The sequence below is a fragment of the Capricornis sumatraensis genome, chromosome 16 (genome assembly GCF_032405125.1).
Source record: "Capricornis sumatraensis isolate serow.1 chromosome 16, serow.2, whole genome shotgun sequence".
Lineage (NCBI taxonomy): Eukaryota > Metazoa > Chordata > Mammalia > Artiodactyla > Bovidae > Capricornis > Capricornis sumatraensis.
In genome coordinates, this window is record NC_091084.1 from 29,861,915 (window position 1) to 29,887,976 (window position 26,062).

At 50.5% G+C, this 26,062-nt stretch overlaps 2 protein-coding genes across 7 annotated transcripts in view; one reads left to right on the top strand and one right to left on the bottom strand.

Moving 5' to 3' along the window:
- Positions 1-2,863, top strand: part of RNF214 (ring finger protein 214) — a 46,893-nt gene extending 44,030 nt beyond the window's left edge. For all 3 annotated transcript variants that reach the window (XM_068988629.1, XM_068988631.1, XM_068988630.1), the window contains one exon: positions 446-2,863. In XM_068988629.1, the coding sequence (XP_068844730.1) occupies positions 446-511 (66 nt within the window). In that variant the 3' untranslated portion in view covers positions 512-2,863. The remainder of the gene's footprint in view (positions 1-445) is intronic.
- BACE1 (beta-secretase 1) lies at positions 1,173-26,062 on the bottom strand. 4 transcript variants are annotated; one of them, XM_068988635.1, is made up of 9 exons: positions 25,370-26,062; positions 10,936-11,024; positions 9,482-9,566; positions 8,755-8,817; positions 7,923-8,057; positions 6,893-6,994; positions 6,406-6,555; positions 5,974-6,145; positions 1,173-5,337 (listed from the first exon to the last, which is right to left on the bottom strand). In XM_068988635.1, exons 1-9 carry the CDS (start codon positions 25,628-25,630, stop codon positions 5,096-5,098), a joined length of 1,299 nt encoding a protein of 432 aa, XP_068844736.1. In that variant the 5' UTR covers positions 25,631-26,062; the 3' UTR covers positions 1,173-5,095. The 4 variants fall into 4 exon arrangements, with proteins under 4 accessions (XP_068844736.1, XP_068844735.1, XP_068844734.1 ...); XM_068988634.1 differs by having other exon boundaries at positions 8,755-8,892; XM_068988633.1 differs by having other exon boundaries at positions 9,350-9,566.

Consider the following 26,062-nt stretch of genomic DNA (forward strand, 5'->3'; position numbering starts at 1 on the left):
TTAAGTCTCTTAGCACCTGGGATGATTTCCTTTTTACTATTTTGTTTTGTTCATTTTGTTTCTCTAAGAGGTAGAAACTAAATTTACATCTAAATTCTTAGGAAGGGAAAACCCTGAACAAGATTTGAGGGCAGTGAATATTAGGAGATGGAAGCTTATCTCAGCCTAAATGGATTGTAAGAAGAAGCAAGCCTAGTCAGTCAACAGAAAGCAGCTTCACACTATGATGAGCTGGTTTTTAGTGTTCCCTGTAAAACAAATCAGGTTCACCTGCTCTGAAGACTCTTCTGGAGGTAAAAGCCAGTGAACCAGCCCTTCAGGTCCCCTAGTGAGCTTTTCTGACTTAGTTAACATTCCGTACACCTGTTGAAAACCTTAACCACACTCTCTCCACTCCTGTCCATCTTTCCAGATCAACCTAAGGTATGTCTTTCTTTCTTTCCAGTGTATCAAATTCTGGGCCCAGACCAACACAAATGACACTTGTCCCTTTTGTCCAACTCTTAAATGACGGACCTGACTGGGGAGGATGAAGAGGAGAAACTGATGTGAACAGGATGCGCGGGTTCCAGATTTCTAAAACTCTATATTTATACAGTGACATATACTCATGCCATGTACATTTTTATTATATAGGTAATGTGTGTATAGAAAGTCTGTATTCAAATGTTCGTAAATGAAAGTATGTATATTATGCAGAAATGGTCTGTCCCCCTCACCTTGCAGGTCCTCTGGGGGAAGCAGATTATAGGTAAGGTGATGTTTCATTTGGCCTTGAAATTACGGTATTCCTGCCTAGGGCTGTTTTCAGATACATGTAAAAAACCAGCTAGGAAGCTACTCTTGCTTTACGGTCACCCTGCTTTGGTTTGGCTCAGCCTCTAGTCCATTTTCTTAAGGCTCATGTATGCAGATTTGAACCCTGGTGCTCACCTGCTGTTCAGCCAGATGCCTTGCTCACTGAAAGCCTCCGGAAGCCTCAGTGCTGTTCAGCCCCTCTCCTCCAAATGGAGAAAATGAGACTGATTGAGGAAAACAAGATGTAACCCTGACAGTTTGACTTTTCATTTTGAATGTTTTACTGTGTTAACACTCATTATTTGTACATGACATTAGGTTCACAGAATAGTCTGTTTTACATCAGCAAAATTCACAGTCCAAGAATAACAGTGTAACCAGGTCCCATTGCCCCCATGCCTCCCACAGACTTCTGTCCACCCTGCTTCCTGGGTAGTCATCTCTTTAGAAACTAGCACAGCCCACAGGTCTGTTCTGGGCCACGCCCTCCGTTTCCACCACTGCCTTGGCTTCTGATCAAGCTCTCACAGACCAAGCTTGTGAAGTCCTCACCTCTTCCCCTTCACTTCTGGTTTCCTGGTCTAGCTATTCCCTCTTCCCCCTGAAGGTTAAGGCGGTTGGTTCACAACCAAGTTGTTTGGTGACCTTGAGTGAGTTCCAGGCAGGCACTGGGGTGAGGAGATGTCTGTGCAAAATTACTTTCAGAATGATCATGGGATATAGGTTTGAATTTTTGAAGCCAGAAAGCTAGGGGGACATGTTTCCTGTTAGGGAGAAAATGGAGACCAAAGTAATATGAAGAAGGGAGATTAGATTTCAAGTTTATTAGTCATTTGTTCTGTGGATAGCTAGTTGGAACTGAGTCATTTTTCCACCTCTTCTTACTGAGCACTTCCAGTTCCTAGGTTTATACTTGGGAAAGTTGAGTTTCTATTAGAGCTTTGAATTTTTTCCTATCCTTTTATCTTTACTCTTAAAGGAAATGACTTCAGGCAGATTCTTTACCAGCTGAGCCACCAGGGAAGCCCAAGAATACTGGAGTGGGTAGCCTATCCCTTCTCCAGGAGATCTTCCCAACCCAGGAATTGAATCAGGGTCTCATGCACTGCAGGTGGATTCTTTACCAGCTGAGCTACCAGGAAAGCCCAAGTGAAAATTAAGCATTAATAAAAAATTAGCTCCAGAGAAAGGATATTATTATATTACCAACAGCTGAATTTTTCCCATTCTTGGACCTGGAAATGCTTACTGGCACTGGCAGTCCTTACGAGGGTAGCAGAGACTTTTCCTGTCAGAGCAAATAATTCTCTCCTCTGTGTTTATGTGATGCTTCCCTCTTTGTCTTTCACCCTGGCCTGTCAGGTCATGAACAGACTTTTTCTCCTCTCTTGTCTCACTTGCCCAGGTTTACTGACTGGCATCAGTATAAGGAGCTGGATTTCCCGAGATCTCCTTGGCATCTCATAGGGTGATTGAAATGGCCTGAAACACTCCCCACTGTAGAGGTCAGATGACCCTCTTTCTTTGGTTGATGACATATTAATGTCTCCCGTTTGGCAGCTATCATGAACAGGGAAGGCGGCAATGTGGAAGACCAGTTCCTTTGTTTTTTTCACTTGGGGGAGGGATTCATTTTTTATCTTGTAATCTTCAGATTTTATCTCCCCTCAACTTGGCAGCAGCCTTCGGGCCTTTTGCTGTATTTTTCAATATCCCATGAAAATTTAGAAATTAGAAATAGGTATAAAGAATATTCTGTTTCTTTCCCACAAATTCTTGACGCCAGAGCCGTAAAGAGAAAGAAGAAGGGGATGGGGGCTTAACTGCTTCCTAATGAAAGCCCCTGGAAAGCCGGCTGCCACAGGGGGACAGTGTGGCGAAGGTTGTGCGTGGGGGCCGGGCCTCATCATTGCTCTCTGCTTTCTTGTTCAGGATCCATCCAAAAGCAACACTTAGGTTTTGGCCACCGTTGTTCTCCCTTTTACCTCTGTCCCCTGGCCTGCACTGGTACAAGCCATGCAGACCCATGGGGAAGGCCCCTGATGCAGTGAGTGGAGATGGCACAGTCATTTTTCTGGCGTAGATTTAAAAATAGAAATATATAATACATATTTTTACAAGCAAGAAGCTGTGGTCAAGATTTTTTTTTTACACTTCAGAGTTCATGGTTTCAGGGTAAGAAAGGAAGAAACCATGAAAAGAAAAATAAGTACAAGTTTTCTCTTTTAAAGAAAAAAGTCAGACAATGAGTCTTACTAATGAAGGGGTTGAGTTTTATGCCCTGGAAAGAGCTGGGGAAAGCCAGTTTTCCCCAGCATGGGTCAAGAATTATAAAGCAGAACGTGGCATTTTCATTTCATAGAAGCAATTCTGGAAGTTTATTTACACAGTAAGTTCGGAACCGGAAGTGGCAGTCTCCAATCTTCCTGTCAGTCTCTGTGGTCATGGGGTGTTCCCAGCCAGCCAGAGCAGCAAGTGCAGTGGGAATGAAGAGGACTCGGATAAAAAACTGTGACTCAGTATTCTTGTTTTATTGGTTTATGGCTTGTGGGCAGCTGACTGAGGCCAGGATCTCCCGAGGCCCTGCTTGTGTTTCCTTCTGCCTCTTCTGCAGGTATTTGCACTCCCTGCAGGTCCCATACCTGGAAGCAGTGTGTTGACCAGATAGGAATAGGATCCAGTGGAACAGTCAGAGAATGCAGCTCTTCCCACTAACACTGGTCTAGTCTACTGGCTTAGAACTGATAGGGAGGAAATGAACTTGGTCCCCACTGCCTGGCCCAAGAACCAGCCTGGGTGCCCAAGTCGTATGAGGAGTTGGGTGTAAAGAGCAGGATGGGGCCAAGGCTGGCGTCCTTCAAGGGACTCTTGTGGTGAAAGGAATCAGAAAGCCTGGGGGCTGCCATCCTTTCTCCACGCAGCCTAGTTCCTGAAGGTGATGCTGCTGGAGCCAAAAAGCCCTGTGTTCCTGACACTCTTGGCATAATACTAGTGCCACTGTGGGATGCCTTAGCCAAATAAATGAGGGTGACCTTGAGAGGGTGAGAAGGCAATGAAGCTGCTCTGATTATGTCAAGATCTTACTGCCACTTACAGCTGAACAGAAAGAAATCCAGGCAGGGGTATAGAGCATCAACTCTGTACCTGTCGAATGAATCTCCAGGATTCTGCTTTCAAGGATTAGCGAGGGGAGGACTCCTATCTGCTCTTAGCACCTCAGCTGCGAAGCTCCCGAGGAATGGGGCTTGGGTGGGGGTGGGGTGAACAGGCAGCCAGGAAGACAAAGTGCAGCCTATTGTATTTGCTCTCTTCTGGTTGATTTCCCATAGGGCATCTGGGGCTCCTGCGGTTGAGGATGTTTCGGTGCTGCCTATCACATGTAGACTAGAGGGTTCAGGTAGGGACAAGGAATTAATAAGGTAGAAACTCATTTGTCAGATGGAACCTTTTAGTGGGCACTTTTCCTTTAAGAGAGCTAAAAAGAGCTTTTGGCTAGAGAAGCCCTTTTTCCCATCGCACTTTTGGTCCGGCTGCAATCACAGAAAAGAAGACGCTGGGAAGCAACACCCATCCTAGAAGATGGGCTCTGTCTTGGAGATGCTGTCTAAAACTGGGCCTGGCGAGCAGCCGCTTTCTAACCTTGCCTAGCGCTGATCCCAGCTGTTCCCTGTCTTTGCACTCCCTCTCTGTCTCCTCGTCCAGCCACCCCCATTTGTACAAATTATTTGTACAAATTGTTTTTTAATTTTTTTTTTAATTCAAGAGGCAGTCTTTGCACCAAGGTTAGGTTTGTCTATACAGTCCCTATCTCTAAAGCAAATAGCAACCTGTTCATCCATCCGTTCCCGCTGACTGGCCAGCAGGGAAACAAGATTGGCCCTTGCTCTGCCAGGGTACTGCAGAGACACCTGTTGGGGGCGGCGGGGGGAGGTCGCCTTACTTCCAGAAGTAAGAAAAGGAGAATACTTTGGGTTGGAGACTCTGTAAAGGGATGGTGGTCAAAGGTTCAGGGCTGAAGTTTCAAGCAGCAGGATTTCCCAACTCAGGTCTGAGGTGACCAAGAGTATTCCCGCTGTCAGAGTACTTCTTTCTTCCCTGTCCTGGTTCCTACAGGTGCAGTCCCTGCAACCCACCTTGCCAGCTTTTCCTTCTTCTCTGTCAAGACAGAGGCATTGGTGGGTGGGCGAGGCTCTTGAGGTGCCCTGGCCGCAGGTGCCATCCGTGTCTCCTCCTCGTGGCCAGGGTGAACCACCAGCTGCGGTTCGGGAGTGTCTCTCTCTCCTGCCCGCATGCCTCCTCACTTCAGCAGGGAGATGTCATCAGCAAAGTCGTCGTGCTGGTGGCGTAGGCAGCGGAGGCAGCGCCACTGGCACACCATCAGGCAGAGGGGCAGCATGAAGAGCGCGCAGATGGCAGCCATGACGTAGGCTATGGTCATGAGGGTCGACTCATCCGTCTGTGGGATGTTGTAGCCACAGTCTTCCATGTCGGGGGTGACGAAAGGGCCCTCCACCGCTGCCGTCCTGAACTCATCATGCACTGGGGAAAGGGCATATGTGAGTCACAAAGCAGCTAGGATTACACAGCAGAACGAGGTTCCTGGGACAGGCCTTGAAACCAGCCCTTGAGGAGGCTGTAGAATCTCCCTTCCAGGTGATGCTTAGGAGCAGGACAGACAGCCACTGCTAGTGGAGGCATGGCTCTCCCCGCCAGGTCATTGAGGGCAGCAACCTTTTCCTGTCTCCCTGTCCAGTAGGAATGATACCTAAAATCCAGTCATTCTAAGTTGACCAAAAAGCCAGCCCCACATATACTTAGTAAACTCACCTGCTCCTGCTGAAACTCAGTGGCAAGCCCCTGCTAGTCATGTTCGGCTCTGGCTTACGGCAGCTGACAGGGTAGCCGCTGGCCCAACCTACTGCCTGTGGGTCTAGAGCTTTCCGGGGTGCCGGAGCAAATGTTACTGCTCCGAGTCTCCAACAGAGGTTGCCAGTCCAGGCAGGGGTCACCACGCCAAGTGACCACAAGAAAAGCACAAGCACAGACACTAGCTTTTACACAATGTGTGGCCTCTGGCTTGAGGTACCTCCCTCCCAGACGGATAGGGGCCTGGTGCCCTCACCGCTGGACAGGGAGAACAGACTGACCCCACACCCCCATCCCTGGTGCTCTCACCATGGCAAGCACTGACAGCAAAGCCGATTCGTTTCCGGGCCCGATCAAAGACAACGTAGAAGCCCTCCATGATGACCGCTCCCATGACAGTGCCGGTGGATGACTGTGAAATGGCGAACTTGTAACAGTCGTCTTGGGAGGTGGCCACATCTTCCACGGGCCGCAGGTATTGCTGAGGATAAGCAGTCACAGGGTGAGAGTTCGTGTTTTCCTCTCTCCCACACCAGCTCTGCCTTCTTGGTGTCGATACCCTTAGGCTGCGTTTGCCTTGGCCGCCCCTGAGCTCCATGGGTCTGGTTTCCCCCAGAGCCCTTTACCACTGGGCCCTCATCTGTTTTGTCTTCCGAGTTCCAGGAAGCCAGGCCTGCTGACTATCTCTTAGTATACTTTGTTCTCGTCCTGGGACCCCACTGATCACGGCTAGGGACATACCTGTGGAAGGATGGTGATGCGGAAGGACTGGTTGGTGACCTCGCCCATTAGATAGAGTGAGATGACTGGGAAAATGTTCCACGGGGTGGTGCCTGCTTGCCAGCACACCAGCTGCTCCCCTAGCCAGAATCCATCTGGGAACTTCTCCGTCTGTGTTGGCAAGAAAGGGATAACAGTGAGGCCACCTCGCCCCTCCCATTTTCAGATCACACTTACTGGGCCCTAGATGTGCTTTTCCGTGAAGTACCTACACCGAGGGAAGCTAAGCCAAAACCCAGGGATTAGAGGAAGAGAGCAAGAGTGAAGGCTAAAACTGACCAGGGAGACTGTGTGCGAACAGACTGAGGCCCATGGAAGAGAACCACTTTTAAGTGATCTAAGTAGAGGGGTCTGAGGGTAGGCATCTTGGCTCTTGTGGAGGACTGTGGCCCTCGTGACTTTCCGTGACACTGTTATCTTTTGTATCCCTGTCCTTACTCCCACTGACCGAGGAGGCTGCTTTGATGGATTTGACAGCAGCTTCGAACACTTTCTTGGGTAATCGAAGGTTGGTGGTGCCACTGTCGACGATGCTCTTGTCATAGTTGTACTGAGAGGGAGAAAAGAGGTTAGCATATCAAAAGCCTTTTTGATGCCAGGCATTGGCCAAAATTGGAGGGGTGAGTCTGACTACTTGGGGTCCTTCCTGGGTTGGCATCCTGGCTTTGCCACTTCTTTGGTGGATCTCTTTGGGCAAGTTACTGAACATCTGTGCCTCAGTTTCCTCATCTGTAACATGAGGATAATAAAAGTACCTACCTCAAAGAGTTACTATAAGCATTAAATAAATTAATATATTTGAAGTGCTGAGAATTGTGCCCGGCATATAGGAAGCAGTCAGTAAACGTTAACTCGTGTTTTCTTAGGTGGGTAGACATTCTCCAAATCTTGAAAATAAAAACGTCTTGTATAATACTTCTAACTTTTCATAATACATCTGTATCTGTTCTAACTTAATGTACATTAAGAATCTAGGTCAGGAATGCCCAAATAGTTAGCTGCTGGGTCCTGCCATGTGTCAAGCACTGGGATAAACACTTTATTCATTTTCTCTGTTTTCACCACAGTCTTTGGAAAAGCTGTTTTTACTTCCATTTTGCAGATAAGGAAATTGAAACACAGAATAGTGACTTGCCTGAGGGCACGTAGCTAGACCAGAGCTAGAAACCAAGGCTCTGACTCTGAAGCCAGAGCCTTCCACAGCATCGTGGCACTCTGCCTCTCGGACCACTCGCCCAGGGTCACAGAGCAAGACGTGCTTCTTCCTTACCAGACGTTAACCCAAGTGGGCCCTGGTCCCACGTTAAATCTCTGATCCCGCTGTGACCTTTAAGTTCCTGGCAGTCCCACGCTCAGCCCCCAACCCTCCTGCAGGTCCTGCCCCTCTGCCTTATCCTCCCAGCCTCATAACTCAGGGTCTGGCCTCGTGCTCTGTTGCTCCCCCTTACCTCTCCCTGCTTCCCCCTGGGTTTTGTTACCTCCTTGCAGTCCATTTTCAGATCCTGTCCATTGATCTCCACCCGTACAATGATCACCTCATAATACCACTCCCGCCTGATGGGAGTATACCAGAGGCTGCCCGTGTACAGCGAGTGGTCGATACCCCCAATGATCTAGGGGGAAAAAAAGGCAGTACCCATGAGCCGACACAGAAGGACAGCAAGTCACCCAGAGTGCCAGCAGTAGGAGCAGCCATTTCGGGGTTGAGGGGGCAGCAGGGCAAATCCCTCTGCACATCCGCTTTCTCATTTTCCTGCATCTAATCAGACCCCGTCCTAAAGCGATCGATACTCTCTTCAGTGTGTCAAGGATGTATTCAGGGGAGGAGGCTTTCCAGAATTTTTAATTACTTGTTTCAGAATCACACAACCCTTGATATAAAGTTATTTAAACCTAAACTGGCACAATAAATGTGGAGTGAATGATAACTTGCTTCTATTACAAGTTTTATTTTCTCTGCTTGTTGGAGATAGAGAACCATTCACCAGTTGTCCTAATTAATTAATAAATGGACTTTTAAACTCCTTACATCTCTGCCTTCTGATCATCAGACTGAATCATCTTGATTTGAGAGGCCTTATTATTACTTCCTTTGAAGTTTTCCTAATCCTCTCTCCTCCTTTCCGAGTTTACCATAGGAGCCTCAAATCCTTTCTGGAAGGATGCAGAGAAGACAAGGGTGGAAGAAGAAAAGTGGAGGTGGGGACTATACAGAGGTTTCTCTTGATTCTCAGTAGTGGAGCCCAAGGCTGTGGTGGAGCCTCAGAGGGCGGGAAGCAAGGGGGCTCCCCTCTCCTAGGACCTACTCACCATGCTCCCTCCAACTGAGGCCAGCGCTTCCGACTGGTTGAGGGGGAAGCCAGCACCACAGAGCTGCAGTGAGAAGAGATTGGGCACGTGGGTCTGCTTCACCAAGGAGTCAAAGAACGGCTCCAGGGAGTCATCAGGCTGTGGCAGAGAGAGACAAGGAGTGAGTCCTGGCTCAGAGGGCCCCGGTGGAAAGAGGAGCGGGGCAGGGGGCAAAAGCAAAACTTGGGAGGGTGTTCCTGGGAAAAGACCATCTTAAGGTACTGAGATTTGGTGGTGAGAGGGACAGCAAGGCACACTGGCAGTGCAAACAGAAAAGATCTACAGGACCGTTGATTCCCATCTGCTTAACCTGTCTCAGAGTTATGGGGGCCTCTCTTATTCTAAAGATTCGAGAGTCAGTAGAAAAAACAGCCTGTTCCTCTACCTATCAGCATAGTTCAGCCCTCTGTAGGGATCAAGTTCAGACTGCCACCCTGTCCCCTGTCAAGCAGCTCTTTAAACGGATTTGTTTCCCTCCCTCAGTCCCCTCCCACCCCTCCTCTCCTCCAACTCTGTCCCTGTGCAGTGTGCAGACACAGTGCCTTGTTCCTCTCACCCGAGCGATCTCTGCATAGGCTAGCCCTAGGATGCCTTCCCAGTTGGAGCCATTGATGAAGAACTTGTCTGATTCCGTGATGGCAGCAATGTTGGCGCGCACGGTGACGTTGGGGCCGTGGGGGATGCTCACCAGGTCGGTACCCAGCTCCCCCTCCCACTTGCCCTGGGTGTAGGGCACATACACGCCCTTCCGGAGGTCCCGGTACGTGCTGGACCTGTGTAAAGGAGGCAGAGATCTGTGGGTGCATAACCACAACCAGTAGGGATCCGGCATCCTACCTACTCCCTGGTGCCTAACCGCATCCCAGGTATCTGCACGCTGCTGTCAGGCTGCTCCACAGAGCATCCGTAGATGATTCACTCAGAACAGAATGTCAAGTGACCTTGCCTGGGGCTCGCTCTCCTGTGTCCACAGTTCATATTCCTAGATCTGGAGCTCAGGCCCTGCAAGAACAAGCCTAGGCTTTGTGTATTGTGCCTGCTGCTGCGGAAGGGACAGCTAGCGAGCATCTCCCACCTCTCACCCCCAATCTTATCTCGCTCCTAAAGAAAAGGAGCCATTGACTTGCTGCCTTGGGACCTGGTGGTACCATCTGAGTGGTAGAGAAAGTACCAGGCGGGGTAAGTGTGGAATCTCTTCAGCAAGTTCGTCCAAGGACAGGGTTTGCACAGGCACCTCAGCAGGGTGGGTAGGCAAGGCACAGCCCTTGGAGGAAACTTGCTCATCACCCTGAGTCCCCCCGCCTGTGTGGGATCACACTGACCAGGGCTTGTGTGTAAGTCATGGGCCAGCAAGGGGACACAGATCTGGAATGAATGCTCTTTCACTCATCCTGACCACGCCCCCTTCCCTGACTGCTTTCTTGAGGTTGGAAAGTTAAAGGGGAGGGGCCTGAGAAGGCGGCTTTGGCATCTGCCTACAAGTCCAGGGATGGATGTCAGTCTCCTCTCATATGTTTTCACACACAGATACACCACTTCCTGCTCTTCTGTTAAAGGGGGTCCCAGATCACCCCTCACTTCCCCTCATACCTTAAAAGCCCACTTCTGCTGTCCCTCCCACCCGTTAGTCAAGTTCAGCTGCAACTCCGGGGATGCACAGGGAAGCATTTAGCTTTCAGTCCCTGATGACCAGGTCAGGCAGTGGGATTGTGGAAGGCTTGTCCTTCGCTTCCTTGCACTGTGTCAGGTGAGGACACAGCAAAGGAAGCTGTCACTGCAGCGTGCTCAGCCTCGACTTAGATGGGTGTCGGAAAACGAGAGCCACTGAGGTCTGTGGGATGGAGCCCCCACACCCCGCAGTTAAGGTGGAGAGACAGGGGGCCCCGAGATTGTACTGTGAGTTTTGGGGCTGCTCTCCCTTCTTCCCTCCCCCAGGAAGTTGCCCTGTTTCAGAACTGGAATGTGTCCTGGCCGCCCCTTAACTTACCATTCCACCCAGCTTTTCTACTCCCCCTCTCCCTCCTGTCACTGGGTCACTGTCTGGGAAGCTGGTCCTTCTCCCTGCAGCTCCTCCCTCCCAGACCCTCCTTGGCCCTGGGTCTTTGGGAAAGGGCCCTCCCCCTTGCTCTCCCTGGTACTCACAGCTGCCTCTGGTAGTAGCGGTGCAGGAAAGGGTGGGGGGCAGCCCCTACTGCGAAGTTACTGCTGCCTGTGTCCACCAGGATGTTGAGCTGCCAGAGAAAAGGGAGAGGAAGATGTTAGGACAGGAGGCCTGGACTCACTCCCTCCGTTGCTCTGTCCTGCACCCCCTGCCCGCCCCGGCCACGTGGTCTCCCTTTGGAGTGTCCAGGGTGAAGCTCCCAGATGCAGGACTGGACAGACTGGCCCCTGTTAGTACCGGGACCACAGACACAGGGTGGCGTCCTGTGACAGCCTCCTCACAGCCTCAGAAGCCTTGTGTCTGCTTCTGTCTTCTCTGCAGGACTGGAACGTTTTCTGTGTCATCAGAGCCACGTCACTGGCGCATGTATGTCTCCCTTCCCGTTTCTGCCATCAGATGCCCTTCCACACCCTGGGTTCTGGCCCAGCCTGTCTGCAGAGCTCGCCCTTTCCCCTAATCTCTGGTTCTAGGGGGCACGTCACCAGCAGGCAGCCTGGCTCATCCCCTTCCCGGCTCAGAGACCAGCTGTTCTCGGAGCTGGCACTGGCCAGGGGCACTGTGGGCACCAGGATGGCACAGGGAGACGTGTTTCTGACCCTGCCTGCCAGAATAGAGCTCCTCACGAAGTGCTCCCCTCTGTCTCAGAGAGGACCCAGACATAGGAATCCCACTGTCAGAGGTACTGGGGAGCCAGGAGTCCCGTGTGCGGCCCTGGTGAAAAGCCACCTCTCAGGCCTGGTGTTGGCTCAGCGAAGACAGACAGCTGTTGTCCTGCCGTTCCTCGCTGTGCAGCTCCGTCTTCGTCTCTTCCGCCTCATCCTTCTTCCTTCCGAGATGGCCTGACCCCTCCTCAGGCGGTCAGCCATTTTTTGATGCCTCCTCCATCCTCACAGGCAAAAAGGAAAGGCCCTGGTCCTCAGGAGCACAGTGATCTGTCAAGGGAATCCTCTCTTGGCGGCTTACTGTGCCGTTCGCCTCAGCTCCTCCCCCGACCTTGGGGCCCTCCATTTCTGTATCGCTTCTCCTCAGTGCCGTGAAGTCAGCTGACCTCGGCTGTGGTGCAGGCTCTGACCTTGTCACCCTGGGCAGGTCACTGTGTTTCCCCCACCATCTGGTTCTTTGGCTTCTTCCTGCTCTCAATGGTCCTCTGGGGCCCTGCTGACTACACCTCCCCCAGCGCCCACTTGCCCAGCCCTCAGACCCCACCTCCTCCACCTTCCCAGCCCCAGCTCCTGGCCTGGCTCCCCTTTCTTCTCATCCCCCCAGCCCAGCACCTACCTCTCCCCTCTGTCCCTCTCCCTGGTCTCTTAGCAGCCACCAGCCCCAGATGCTGCGCTTTCAGAGAGAATCAATAAAGCGGGAGGCACAGCAGTTCAGATTTCAATCAACCAGGTTAATGATTAAAAAGGCTGCTTCACCCACCCACTCCTCAGGACGCCGTCCCCCACCTGCCAGGACTCTGGTCTCCATCCTGGGGGCTGGCCTCAGGTTTACAGGGATCCCTGTTACCACTGGACCCCAAAGAAAGAGGGTCTCCACAAGCTGGTGCCTGTGGTTGGGTGGGGGGTTGGGGTGGAGTACGGGCACCTGGCCGGCCCTGAGGGAAACCAACCACCCTTGACCCTGGAATGGCAGCCTTATCTGGAGGCTTCAGGCCTCCCCACTCCAAATCTCTCTCCTGCAGGGGGAAGAGCCCTCTTTGCAGGTCCTTCCCTTTCCAGCCTGGAGGGCCCCGTCTCTCCTGGTGCCCAGTCCTAGCCTTTCTCCTCACCTGAGGAAGGTCTCCCCACTCTGCCCAGGGAGGCAAGACTCCCTCCACTCCCTCCCCCTCCCTCTAACAACCCCCCACACCAGGAATTCAGGCTCCCACTGCTCTCCCCGCCGCCCCCTCTGCACCCTCCACAAAAAAGGGGGAAACCAAAATAAACAGTTGCCATTTCCTCCCAAGCAAATGTCCTGTCAGTTTGCCCTTTGCACTGTGATCCTGCTTCTGAGAGGTGAATTTGGTCCTGTCCTTCCCACATCTCTATCATGAGTCCCCTGCGCAGCCTGAAAGGGGAGGGTTTACATGCAGCCAGATCTTAGCTAACGCCCTCCCCTCTTATTTCACCAAACAGGGGCATCCAGATGGACCCCCCCATCCCCCACGGCTATCATTCCATCTGTCCTTGCTGTGCTGTGTCCTGCCTCTCAGTGGACCCTCCTCCTAGCTCTGGAGGATTCAACTCTCACGCCACCCTACCCCCACCCCCAAATCTGCAATTCTTCCTATTGGCATTTATAAATGCTTGTCCCTTCATTAAAAAAAAATTCTTTACTCTCACACCCGCCTCCAGTTACCCTCTCTCTCCTCTCCCTTCACAACCAAAGTTATCGGACAAGCTGTCTTCATTTCTCCACCTCCTACTCATTCCACAACCCATCCTCAAACTGAGTCTTGCCTCTTTCCCTTCCTCCACTCTAGCACAGCCCTTACTACGGTTACCAAGGACTTCACATCAGCAAATACAAAAGACTGTTTTCAAATCAATCGTCATCTCACTTGACTTCTCTAGAACATTCAATGCTGCTGACCCCTCCCTCTGTAATAGTTATTTTTTATTTGACCGTACCAGTCTTGGTTGAGGCGTATGGGAGCTAGTTCCCCAACTGGGGATGGAAGCTGGGCCCCCTGCACTGGGAGCTTGGAGTCTTAGCCCCTGGACCACCAGGGAAGGCCCCCTCCCTCCTTGAAACACTCGTCCCTGTCGCATACTTTCTTCCCGCTTCTGATGGATCTTCTGTCTACTCTGCAGGCTCACGTCAAGGCCTGGGCTTTGGTCCGCTTCCTCTCCCACTCTGCTCTGTCCGCAGGACATCTCATCCATGGCAGCGGCTGCAGTCACCACCTATATCCCTGTGACTCCTGAACTTAAAGCTCCAGGTTCTTACTCTTTGTTGAACTGCCTCAAAGACACCTGAACTTCAAGATGGCCAGGGCTGACCTTACCTGGTCCTGCCCATCTGTCTTTTCTCCAAAGTTTCCTCTGTTAGTCACCATCCATCTGTTCCATAAGTGAGCAGCTTCAGAGACATCCTAACACCTTCCTCTTCACATCTCTATCCAAGGCATCAATGAGTCCTGTCCAGTTAAGCTTAAAGGCCTCTGAAAGTATTCACTTCTTGCCAACTCTTTTGCTACCCCTGGCAGAGCTCTCATCTCATCCTAGAATATCACAATAGCTTCTCAACTGGTCCTGGTACGTCTACCCTTGATCTCCCTAACTTGTTTCTGTACTGTGGCTAATGTTCTTTCCAGAGTGTAGATGTGAGCAAGTTACCCTCCCATGTCAATGGTTTTCCTTTTGCTATTATGATAAAGATTTAAAGCTTTAATGTTTCCTATAGAGCCCTTCATGGTCCAACCCTGCCTCCTTGTAGTCAGCCTAGCTTGTCCCATACTTCCCGCCAGCCACAGTGGCCTCATTTCAGGTCCTCCAATCTGCCATGGTCCCTCCTCAAAGACTGTTGCGTGGGTCATTCACTCTTCATGGACCATCCTCCTTTCCACTTGCAGTTCTGTCTACTCATCATCCTTCAGTCTGAGCTCAGAAGGGACTTCCTCAAGGAGAAAGACCAGGTCATATTTTCTTATTAAGATGCTTCCGTAGGACTTGCCACTGAATCTCACCTTTCCTTGTATCTAATTTTTTTTTTAATCTCCATTGTGTCCCCAGTGGATATCACAGTGCCTAGCAATAAGTATATCTTATTTATTTATTGGCTGTGCTGGGTCTTAGTTGTGGCATACGGAATCTAGTTCCCTGACCAGGGATCAAACCCAGGCCCCCTGCATTTGAGTCAGCCACTGAACCACCAGGGAAATTCTCATAAGTATTCCTTGAATTAATGAATGGTTAGAGGAAAAAAGGGAAAGAGCTAACCTACCCTATTTTCAGGGTGAGGGAGGGATCTCTCAGTGGCCCCCAAACTGTGGGTGTTTTTAGATTATAGGTGTGGCTCTAGCTCAGACCTGCCTTCCTCTCACCAGGCCTACTGGTTTGACCGGCAGCCTGGAGTCCTTGAATCATCTTACATCTTCCCCGTCCCTTGGGGCCAGGTCAACTCAGAAGTCTTTGTAGCTCTGGCCTTGAGATGCCCAGAGGGCCGCAGCTTGGGGTCAGGACTAGGTCAGTGCCAATCACTTAACAAACAAACAGGCCCCTGGGGGCCTTTGAGGGCAGGTAGCTTCACAGGGAAGTGCTAACAAGACCTTCAGGGACCAATGCACCTGCCCATTCTGCTCTACTGGCAAGGCTCCCCTAGAGGGGTTTGCAGCAGTGATCTTGGATGATGAGACAGGCATGGAGCTGGTGAGATCAAGGTAAACTCCTTGTCCCCCAAATCCCACCTGTCTTGGCCCTTGCTCTCACTAGCAGATGGGAGTTGCTTCCATTCTTCTGGATGAAAAGAACCTTCAGGAGTCATCTGTCTACTTGCCTGGAGAGATGGGAGCTTGTTCTCATTCTGAGAGTTCTCCAGTTATTAAGAGTTATTGTTCTGGCCAAATAAACACAACTTTCCTTGGCAGCCTTCGCTAGGGTCTTACCACTTTTGCATACCTCTGGGCGGGGGCTGTAACTCTGATTCTTTCTGCTAAAGGAAAGTCTGTTTCCTTCTGTGTCTGCCTCAGAGTTTATGGGGAAGAGCCCTTATATTCTTGTATCACAAGCCTCTTGGTTGAGATGTAGGAGCCTTTCTTCCATTTCACAGAGGAGAAAACTGAGATCGAGTGTAAGTAAGGATTTGACCCCTGTTACACACAAGCCTTCCCAGGTGGCTCTAGTGGTAAAGAGCCCACTGCCAATGCAAGAGACAGAGGGGACGTGGGTTCGATCCCTGCAACAGGAAGTTCCCCTATAGGAGGGCATGGCAATCCACTCTGGTATTCTGTGGAGAATCGTGTCTGGAGAACCCCATGGACAGAGGAGTCTGGCGGGCTACAGTCCCTGGGGTTGCACAGTCAGACATGACTGAAGCGACTGAGCGCATGCACACAAGCCACAAAGCTTGGGTCGTTTGGTTCTGCCCATCCGTGAGAGTCTGCTCTTTCATCTCCTTGACATTCCTGTCTCTCTCATTTGGAAAGGAAAGGCAGATTGTTTCACTAGTGAATCCTACCTGCTGTGTCCCTGCCCTTGTGTGATCCCCCGTAACTTTGATGCCGGACTTGGCCACATTATTTGATTTGACCAATAGGACATCAACAAAGGAGGAAAGCAGAGGTTTAAGAGTGTGTGCACTGGGTGGGGAGGGCACTGGCCTCCTGGGGTGTGGCCCTGAGACTGTACGTGAGGAGGCTCTGTCTTGCCTCCTTGAGGTTAAAAGACTTCATGGAGGAGGAGGTCCAGCCGGCCCAGCTTCATCTGGCCCCCAGCTGACCCACCAGCCACGTGAGGAGCCCAGGTAAGCCCTGCTGGAGAACCACAACCAACCCACAGAATCCTGAGAGACGATGACTCTTGTTTCACTTTGTTACGCTGCATCAGATAACTGATAACAAAACTTCCTGAATTCAGTCCTGAGACCCTTGACTTCGGGGGCGCCTAACCACCCACAGGTCAACTCCAAATGCCGTCCCTTTTCTCTTCCCCCTCTCTCATCATGCTTCTCAAGTTTCACGGGAGCACAACCATCTGTCACCTGCGCACAGTCCCTTCCCTTTGCCTGAAATGTTCTCTCCCTGTTTTGTCAAACTTCTGCTCAACTTCCAAGTCACCATTTAAACGTTCTTTTCCCCAGCGGTCTTGCCCTGACGCCCCAGCCCAGCCTGGACGCTCACAGGTCCTCAAGAACACATGCTGCTCCGTCTACCCCCGCATCCAACTTGAAACCATTTATCCGATGGCTGTCTGTCGCACACATGGCGAGCTCCACAAGGGCAGGGAGCACGTTTCTGAGCTCATTATCTAGTTCTTACCTAGCCCTTAGTAGGTGCTCTGTAACGATTTTTCTTAAACTGTAATTGTAATCATAATTGCCTCATTTGGTGCAGGTTTCTGGGACTATAGATTCTTGCTATTAGTTCTCCCTAGGGTCCTTTCAGGGATGATTTCCAGTCAGATACTGTGTATGGTGATGATAACAGTGGATGCCCACCATACCCATGAAATTGACAGAGTAGCTGCCCAGGTTCTTAGAGCAATTGGGGTGACTTCAGGACTTGCTGGTCCCAGAGGCTTCTGAGTCAGCTTTGTCTGCTTCCCTAAGTGGATATCCCCAGACCTAAGTCTGCCCAAGGCTGAGAGAGAGGGGCAAGGAAGGACACAAGGAGCAAGTCAGCAGCTGGGCATGGCAGAGGGCCAGCGCAGCACACAGCTCCTGCCTCTAACTGAGTCTGGCAATTCTGTCCCATCCAGGCGCCTCCCACCTTGACCAAGTCAGCTGACCAGATAGAAATGGACTCCTGTCCCAGACATCCTCTTCTTCCACTTCGCTCTCCAGGCTGAAGCTGGCAATCGATACCTGGGAGCAAGCAGACTCCTTGGTCTTGTTTTTAAAGGAATCGCAAGAAGGCCGGGTCACCCCAAACCCTAAGGGTACACTTCCCACTTTAGACAGGCTGTTCCGTTTCCCCCAGGCTCAAACCCAGCTCAACTAATATTTATCAGTGCTACCTATTCAAATGCGATGATAAATGTAAATGGTCAAAAAACATACATGCCTACTATTCTGAAACAACAGATCTAAGACAATGGTTTTCAATTTTTTTTTTTAAGCAACAGAAGCTTTTTCCAATCTCATGCAGTATTCCAGTCTATCAAAGAGAAAAAAGCAGAAATGCTGTGGTTGGAAGAGAGATTTTACTTCCTGTCACTCCATCCCCTCCTTGCCTCAAAGTGTCTTTTTAGCACCTTCAGTCTCCATGAAACCCACTTAGGAAATCCTACTCTGAGGGTATCACAGCCACTGCTGCCTGCTTATTGTCAGATGGTGTGTTCTTCCTGTTGTCTAACCTCATCCCATCCGCAGCTTACAGGGGCTGTAATCGTCTAGGAGTCTTATCAGGTGAAAATGAAGCTGATCTCTGGCATATACCTGCTTTCCCCCATGGTGCCCAGTTATGTTCCAACATAGGTCTGTTTGCTCGAGCCATGAGGAGACACCAGGGTTCAGGCCTTGGGCTATCTGGTGAAAACTCCACAGGTGCTGGAGTCGAACAATTGGTAGTGTTCCCCAATCCCTAGAGGCTGACCAAGAAGTCCAGCCTGTACTTGGTGGGGTAACAGTGGTCAGCAGGCAGGGTAGCCACTGGGCCCCTCCTGCCAGGAGAAGCCCAGGGAACTCTAGGACCAGGAAAGTGGTCTGTTTCCAGAACTCCCCACTGCCCAGGCCCACAAGCCAGGTGGCTCCCAGCAGACAGAGAAGTTAGATGTCAGGGAGGAAGCTTTCCTGAGGGATGTTTCTCTTCCTGGATTTTTAACCACAGTTTTCTGCTTAGCTCTTTACCAGAGATACCCAAGAAGGGCTCCTGACTGCCTACCTTAGTAAGAGGACACAGTCTTTCTCAATGCCTCCCACTCCCAGCTCTGAACTCTTTCCTTCCAGACCTGGGGAGGTGAAGGAGGAGACAGGTGTGAAAGGACAGCCTGAGAATCCTAGCAGAGGCTTATGTACGGTTGAAGCCCAAACCCCAATCTGGAGGTCACCTGCCAGTGCTGAGGCCAACACTGTCTGGGGTTGTTGGGTTTCAGGGTTGTCTAACTTAGAGGGTGGCTCTTTGAGTTCAAAAGTTTTCAACCTTTTAATTAATCTTAATTAATTTAATTTTCAACCTTTTAACTCAATCTGCCAGTCAATCAACCAAACCTGGAATTCCACTATTGAAAAACAAAACTGACCTATGCTGAGAGGCCTGGGAGACTTGGAGGCAGGTGGGACGGGGGGCATGCCTGGTGAGTGGAAAGGTGGAATGTACAGGGTCTACCTGCTTACCTGTCTCCTAACCTCTCCCTCACCCTTGAGGTCCTGTTACAGAATCCCACAAATCACAGTTTGAAAATCATTCTAGGGAGGGGTCAGGAAAACCATTTTGTGTCTTCATGGTTTTTTGTTTTGTTTTGTTTTTTTTAATATTTATTTGTCTGCCCTTGGTCTTAGTTGCAGCATGTGGGACCTAGTTCCTTCACCAGGGATCGAACCCTGGCCCCCTGCATTGGGAGCATGGAGTCTTAGCCACTGGACCACCAGGGAAGTCCCTTCATGGGTTTTGAGATCCTGAATCTTCATAGTTTTCTTTCTTTCTTTTTAAAAATATTCATTTACTTGGCCATTCTGGTCTTTGCAATACTCAGGATCTTCAGTCTTCATTGCAGCATGTGGGACCTAGTTCCCTGACCAGTGATCAAACATGGGCCCCCTGCATTGGCAGCACAGAGTCTTAGTAGTTTTCTATTTTTCTGATTACTTTTCTTTGCTCTCTTGATCTCTGTACCCACTATTCTTCCCCTAATCATTTCTCTCTTCTCTCTCCATTCTCTCAAAGAATGTCTGTTTGCTAATTTGACTTCCATAGCTACCTCTCTGCAGGTGATCCTCAAATCTTCCTGTCCAGTCCCAACTTCTCTCCTGGTTTCCAGATCCCCGTTCTCAGCTGAGGGCTTCCCCGATGGTTCAGATAGTAAAGAATCTGCCTGCAGTGCAGGAGACCTGGGTTCAATCCCTAGGTCGGAAAAATCCCCTGGAGAAGGGAATGACAACCCACTCCAGTATTCTTGCCTGGAGAATCCTATGGACAGAGGAGACTGGTGGGCTACAGTCCATGGGGTCACAAAGAGTCAGACACGACTGAGTGACTAACACTTTCACTTTCACTCTCAGCTGGTTGCATCCACAAGAATTGTCCACTGGCATCTCAAAGTCAACCAACATGTCCCAGACTATAGAGTGCTGGAAAGAGCCAAGTATGTGGAGTTGGAATCCAAAGATCAGGATTTGAATCCAGCTCTGTTCTTCCATAACTGAATAACTTGGAGCAAACCACTTAATCTCTTTGAGCCTCAGTTTTCTCCTCCCCAAAAGGGACATGCTAATACCTTGCCTATGTAATGAAAGCATAATAATAAACATGGAATTTTGGTAAACTGTACTGTGCTTTAAACGTGCTCAATTGCTCAGTCATGTCTGAATCTTTTCCAACTTCATGGGCTATAGTCTGCCAGGCTCCTCTGTTCATGGGATTTTCCAGGCAAGCATACTGGAGTGGGTTGCCACTTTCTCCTCAAGGGGATCTTCCTGACCCAGGGATCCAACCTGTCTCCTGCATTTCCTGCATTACAAAGAGATTGTTTACCACTAAACCATCTGGGAAGCACATTGTGCTTTGAAAGCTTGTTCCTTTTGTTGTGTACCCTGACACAAACACAGTCAGAGAAGTTCAAAGGAAGTGGACTTCTCTTCCCTCTCCCCTGCCAGGGGCAAGGAACATCAGGTTGACCTGACAGGTGATGTCACCTCTCTGAAGACTTCTCCTTCACATCTTCTTTCAGACCCATGTGTCCTAACTGAGATCCTCTTTTTGGATTCTAGACCATCCAAGTTATTCTCCAGCCTGGAAATGTTTTCCTGGAACCAAAATTCACTAGACCATCTCTCTGCTGCCTCCAGAATGAAGCCCAACCCCCAGTCAGCCTCATAGCATCCTTATCACAACTTGCAGCTTCTTAGCATAGCTCATGGCTCTCTTTTTGAAGTTTTTCTCCCCAACCACTCTCCAAATAGCAAAGCTTTCTCATTTTTCTAGGCCATATTCAAATGCTACCTTTTCTAGCAAGCCTTTCCTAACACTGTCAGAAGTAGCCGCTGCTTTCTGTATACTTCTAAGACTCACTGTTCTTCTGTTTTTTTTTTTTTTTTTTTTGGCCGTACCTTGCAGCATGCAGAATTCCCAACCAGGGAGCAAACCCACACCCCCTGCAGTGGAAGTGTGGAGTTTTAACCACTGGACCACCAGAGAACTAACTTCTCATTGTACCAAGTGTACTTGGTCTTACGTGATATTTAGGCGCTTACGTATCTGGGTCTTACACCAAATGATGAGTGCTCCAAGGACTAAGACCGACATATCCTTCTCTTTTGTATGTGGTAAGTGTTCAACAAATATGTGTGAAACTGAAAATTGACCACCACCAGACTTCAATCCTAACAGTTAAATTATGAGCCTGTGTTTGGATGGTGATATGCATACCTTTCCAATGAGATGACATTCTTTCATTGAAGCGAAGAGAATGAAAATGCTTTCTCGAAGAGCTCCAGCCCTGCACTTACAATGGCTCATCCACAGTTCTACTTAGAAGTCTTACACTTTATTTATTCATTTGCTGAACACTTTTTAGGTGCCTTTTCTGAGTATGATGCTATGATAGATATTAGCTAAGGAGAAATGAAATCCTGCAGAAAAATAATCAATTAAAAAGGACATTGTCCTCAAGAGCTTGGTGTTTTATGAAATTTATATGTCACAAACACAGTGACATATGCTAATGAATACAGTAAGGGAGATGAGAAAATGGAAGCGGGATCTCTAATAAACTCTCTAATAAACTCTCTTCTCCTTCAAGATACACAAATAGGTAGGTAGTAAGGCTGAGTAGGGCTTTCCCAGGTAGGACTAATGGTAAAGAATCCATCTGCCAATGCAAGAGACATAAGAGACACGGGTTTGATCCCTTGGTTGGGAAGATCCCCTGGAGGAGGGCATGACTACCCAGTCCAGTATTCTTGCCTGGAGAACCCCATGGACAGAGGAGCCTGGCGGGCTACAGTCCATAGGGCTGCAAAGAGTCGGCCACGACTGAAGTGGTTTGGCACAGCACACATGCAAGGATGAGAGGGAAGTCAAGGGTGAGACAGGGTCCAGTTTACTGACCAGCCAACTGGCTAGTTATTTTTCAGTCCCCATTTCTTCTGCTAGAATCTTAAAATGGTTAAGACCTTTTTATATAATGGAGGAATCACTGGAAAGAACAAAATAATCTATATAGAGTTTATTTTAAAACTTTTATAAACTGTAACCATAAATACAAAGGTATATTCGTATATCCGCACTTCTAAACCATCCCCGGCTGCCAGCTTTCTCACAAATGGTCTTGTCATTTTCTAATTCATCCCAGATGGGAATCTTGAAATCATCTTTGACACCTTCTTCCTCACCCTGACACCAGTGTTACCAAGTCTGGTCTAACTGCTTCACACCGTCCCTTGCAGCCCGGTCTCCTCCCCATTTCCCCTGCTTACAGCCTCACGCCATCCTTGTCACAGCCCTCCACACTTGGACCTTTGTGATACAGCCTCCTGCTACCTGCATCCCTCAGTCCCATTCTTTCTAAAATTCAAATGTTTCTTTCTAAAAGATTGCTTCTTTTGTCATTCTGCTGCACAAATTCAATTTTCCCCTCACTTTGGCAAACCAAAGTCCGGCCTGGGTTTCTCACTGTCTCCTGAACAAACACGCATAAACCCAGACACACATAACTCGTTCTCTCGTTCACTGTGTCCTCACTTGGTCTTGGGGGAGATGGTGGGAAAGAGTGGATACACAAGGGAAGCACACAGTTTTGGGGGACCTTTCTTCACTGAAGTAGTCTCGCCTCTCCTATCCATCCTTCAAGACCATGCTCACAAATGCTCACAGCACATCTCTGTGAGACCTTGCCTGATTTTTACCTCCTCCAGGACATCTATAGGGATTTCCCTGGTGGTTCAGTGGTTAGGACTCCATACTTCTACTGCAGGGGTCATGGGTTCAATCCCTGGTTGGGGAACTAACATCCCACATGCCATATGATTTGGCCAAAGTAAATAAATAAAGTGAAGAAAAGAACCCCTCCCTCAGAAGAGTATAGATGGAAAAAAAATTTTTTTTTAAAAGCAAATAACACCTACAGCATCCACTCCACTGTATTACAGATCAGTAATTTTCAAACCTGAGATTCAGCCTGAGATTCTGACCTAGGTATGGATGCATGGTGCGAAGTCGCTTCAGTTGTGTCTGATTCTTTTGTGACCCTATCGACCATAGCCCACCAGGCTTTGCCATCCATGGGACTCTCCAGGCAAGAATACCGGAGTGGGTTGCCATTTCCTCCTCCAGGGACTTAAATTTTCACTTCCACACTAAAGCTCTTTGAGGCAGAAAATACATTTCCTGTCTCTTTGTGTCTCAGTCTCCCAAACCCAGCAATTAGTTGCCTGGCACACAGAAAGTGCACCCCAAGTTTCACAGTTACTTGTTCAGGGCACTGTGCCTGTCACATTCTCATTTGGTGCTTTCAAACCCCAGGGTCTGGAAAAAGGGCATCCTTCTCCCAGACTGCTGAGGGGAGAACTGAAGTCACCCAAGAGCGCACAGACTGGCCGGTGTTGGCCTGGGAGCTGTAAGACAACCCCCAGAGTTGCCCCATCTGCCACGGGCTCCTTGGGCTGGTGCTGAACTTTAAGCCCACTTTCCCAGTCTCCTGGGAAGGAGGGGGAGGGAGCTGACATTTATTGGAAAATTGCTCTCTGTCAATGTGTACACTTTATCTCAAGGGTCCAAGGAAGTATGGTTAATAGGCCCCCCATTTACACGTTCTACATGTAAAATGTGGAGGCTCAGAACACTCAAGTTTTTATGCTTCCTTGCAGAACACAGAAGAGGCGGAAGTGGCCAGGCAAGTTAGGAGAAAGTGATTTCACATCTACTGGAGGTCAAGTATATGTCTAGGTGCATTGTTTTAGATGCTTTCACCGACAAAGTCTCTGTTAATCCTCACTATCACCTTGCAAAGGAGATCTCATATCACCCATTTTAAAGACACAGCAAGAGCCTCAGAGAGGTTATATAATTTGCCCAAGGCCACACAGCTGGGAAAAGGAAAGGCTGTGGGTTGTGGAGCTGGCATTCCGGGTCTGTCTGACCCCGAAGCTCTTGTTGGTCCCACAGCCTGTCCTGTGTCCATGTCACAGGATCTATGCACAATTTGCACAGCACATCAGTAGCAGAAACGGGAAGAGAAACCAGGTCCCACAGCTTCCTGCTCCCTCACAACACCTGGCCTCCTGTTGGCTCAGGCTGCTAGAGGCCTGGATTCAGACCGTGTCCTTTTACTGACTCAAGTCTGTTTATAGTGCACAGGCAAGAGGAGGGGTAAGTGGGGGAGCCCAGAGCCTTGGATCCGCTGGGGGGTGGGGGGTGGGAGATAGGCCTGGGTGGCATGGAGCTTGGAAGTCTTGCTTCCATCAGGTAATTGGAAAGGAGGGGCTGTGCTTCTCCCCCAGATTGGTGTAAGTGCTGTTGAGAAGTCCAGGAAGTGTAGCGGTTCCCTCTGCCCATAGACACACTCCCACCTTCACCGACCCTCACAAGGACAAGCCTCCCAGACACAGATCCGGGGGAGGGGGGTGGCTCAGATTCAAGGTGACACTCACCAGCACATACTCAGCCATCCTGCTACCCATGCCCAGGACTCCCCACTGAGGTGGCAAATGCTCACAGAGGTCAGCCACAGCAACCCCACGGAGGGCTGCTTGTGGCCAACTCCTACCCAGGCAGAGGCGCAAAGGTTGCACCCTCCATGGCCACCTAGGAGGTACCTTGGAGGACTGTCAGGAAGCACAGAGCATGGGGATCTGGCAGGCAGTGTTTTCTTCATTGCTGCCACCCCCAAGCACCTATCAGCTCATGGAAAGAGTCTCATGCTTAGAAGGGGGTTCTGACTCCTTCGCTGTATGCAATTTATGATCTGTCCTTTCCCCAGGCTCAGTTCAGTTCCCTCTGGCCAGTGCTCAGGGAGGCATCAGGTGGGGGAGGGGCTGAAGTGCAGGCTGCAAAGGGGTGTGGAGGAAGGAGGGACTGGGGAAGGCAACACTCAGCTCACAGCTTCTGGCTAGAGTGGAGGTCACAAGAAACCTCGCTTCACTGCCCTGCGGCCGCCCAGACAGAGGGAGTAAAGGGCTGATCCAACTCATGCCAGGATCTCTTGGTCAGAACCCTAGATGCTGAGATTGGGGGACCAAGACCCAGAGCAAAGGGGTGGGGAGACTCAGGCATGGTGTGGGCTGACACCTGTTCACAGCCCCTGTGGTTTGGACTCTTCACCAGATCAGGCCTCCCCCATCCACGTGTTTTTCTTGCCCTCAAATCCTTCCTGAGGGGTGTGTGTATAAGACTAGGAGTGAGGCGAGGACAGTCAAAGCCTGTGAGGGGAAGGGAAGTGGGAAGCGGGGCTTTGGGGCTGACTGCTGCCACTATGATCCCAGAGGATATGTTTGGGAGAGGATCCCTCCAGCCCGCACCTTGCAGCCCCCGTTTTAGCAGGAGCCCCCTGCATGCTACACCCCCAGCCTCTCTTCCTCGGCTCATGAGGAGGGAGGGCAGTGCTGGCCCAGCAACCTTACCGTCTGTGGGGGGCTGCCCACGGTCATCTCCACGTAGTAGCCCTGCCCGGACTTGCCCCTCAGGTTGTCCACCATCTCCACAAAGCTGCCCCTCCGGCCGGGCTCCTCAGACTCCTCGTCGGTCTCCCGGGGCAGCCGCAGCCCCAGGGGGGCACCCCCCAGCCCACTTCGCAAGGGCAGCCGGATGCCGGGCTGGGAGCTGTGGGCAGGCAGCACCCCGGAGCCCATCCACAGAAGGAGCCAGGACAGTGCTTGGGCCATGGTGGGCCCTGGCCTTGGGGCACTCTGGGCTCACTTTGGCCCACGTCCGTGTCCCTGGGGCCTGCCCCCAACTCTGGGTGCTAGAGGTGGCTTCTCAGGAGAGTGAGCAGGAAGGCATCAGGGCTCCAGAGCCTGCAGGCCCCTCGGCCAGCCCCTGGGCCAGGAGGTGGGGATCAGGCAGGAGAGATCCTCAGAGACAGAAGGGGAGGAGACGGCTCCGGAGCCCGGCTACATCTGGCTGGTGGTCCAGCCTCAGCGGCGGTCCGGGAGAGGCCGTCTCGGGCCCCCCGGGGGGCTGGGCGGGGCAGGCATGGCAGATCTGAGGCTGCTTTCCTGGTCTTCCTGGTGGGGCGGCGGCAGGGGAAGGGTCAGGGGCTCCAGGCTCCTGCGGCTGCGTTTGCTGCTCAGGCCACCATAATCCCAGCTCCCAGC

Excerpts from the sequence above, each read along its gene's own strand:
- BACE1 (XM_068988632.1), bottom strand. The coding sequence starts at position 25,630 with ATGGCCCAAGCACTGTCCTGGCTCCTTCTGTGGATGGGCTCCGGGGTG. Across the intron at positions 8,893-9,349 it reads CCTATGCAGAGATCGCTCGG|CCTGATGACTCCCTGGAGCC; the intron begins GTGAGAGGAACA and ends TCTCTGCCACAG. Across the intron at positions 5,338-5,973 it reads TGCTGTCAGTGCTTGCCATG|TGCATGATGAGTTCAGGACG; the intron begins GTGAGAGCACCA and ends CCCTTTCCCCAG.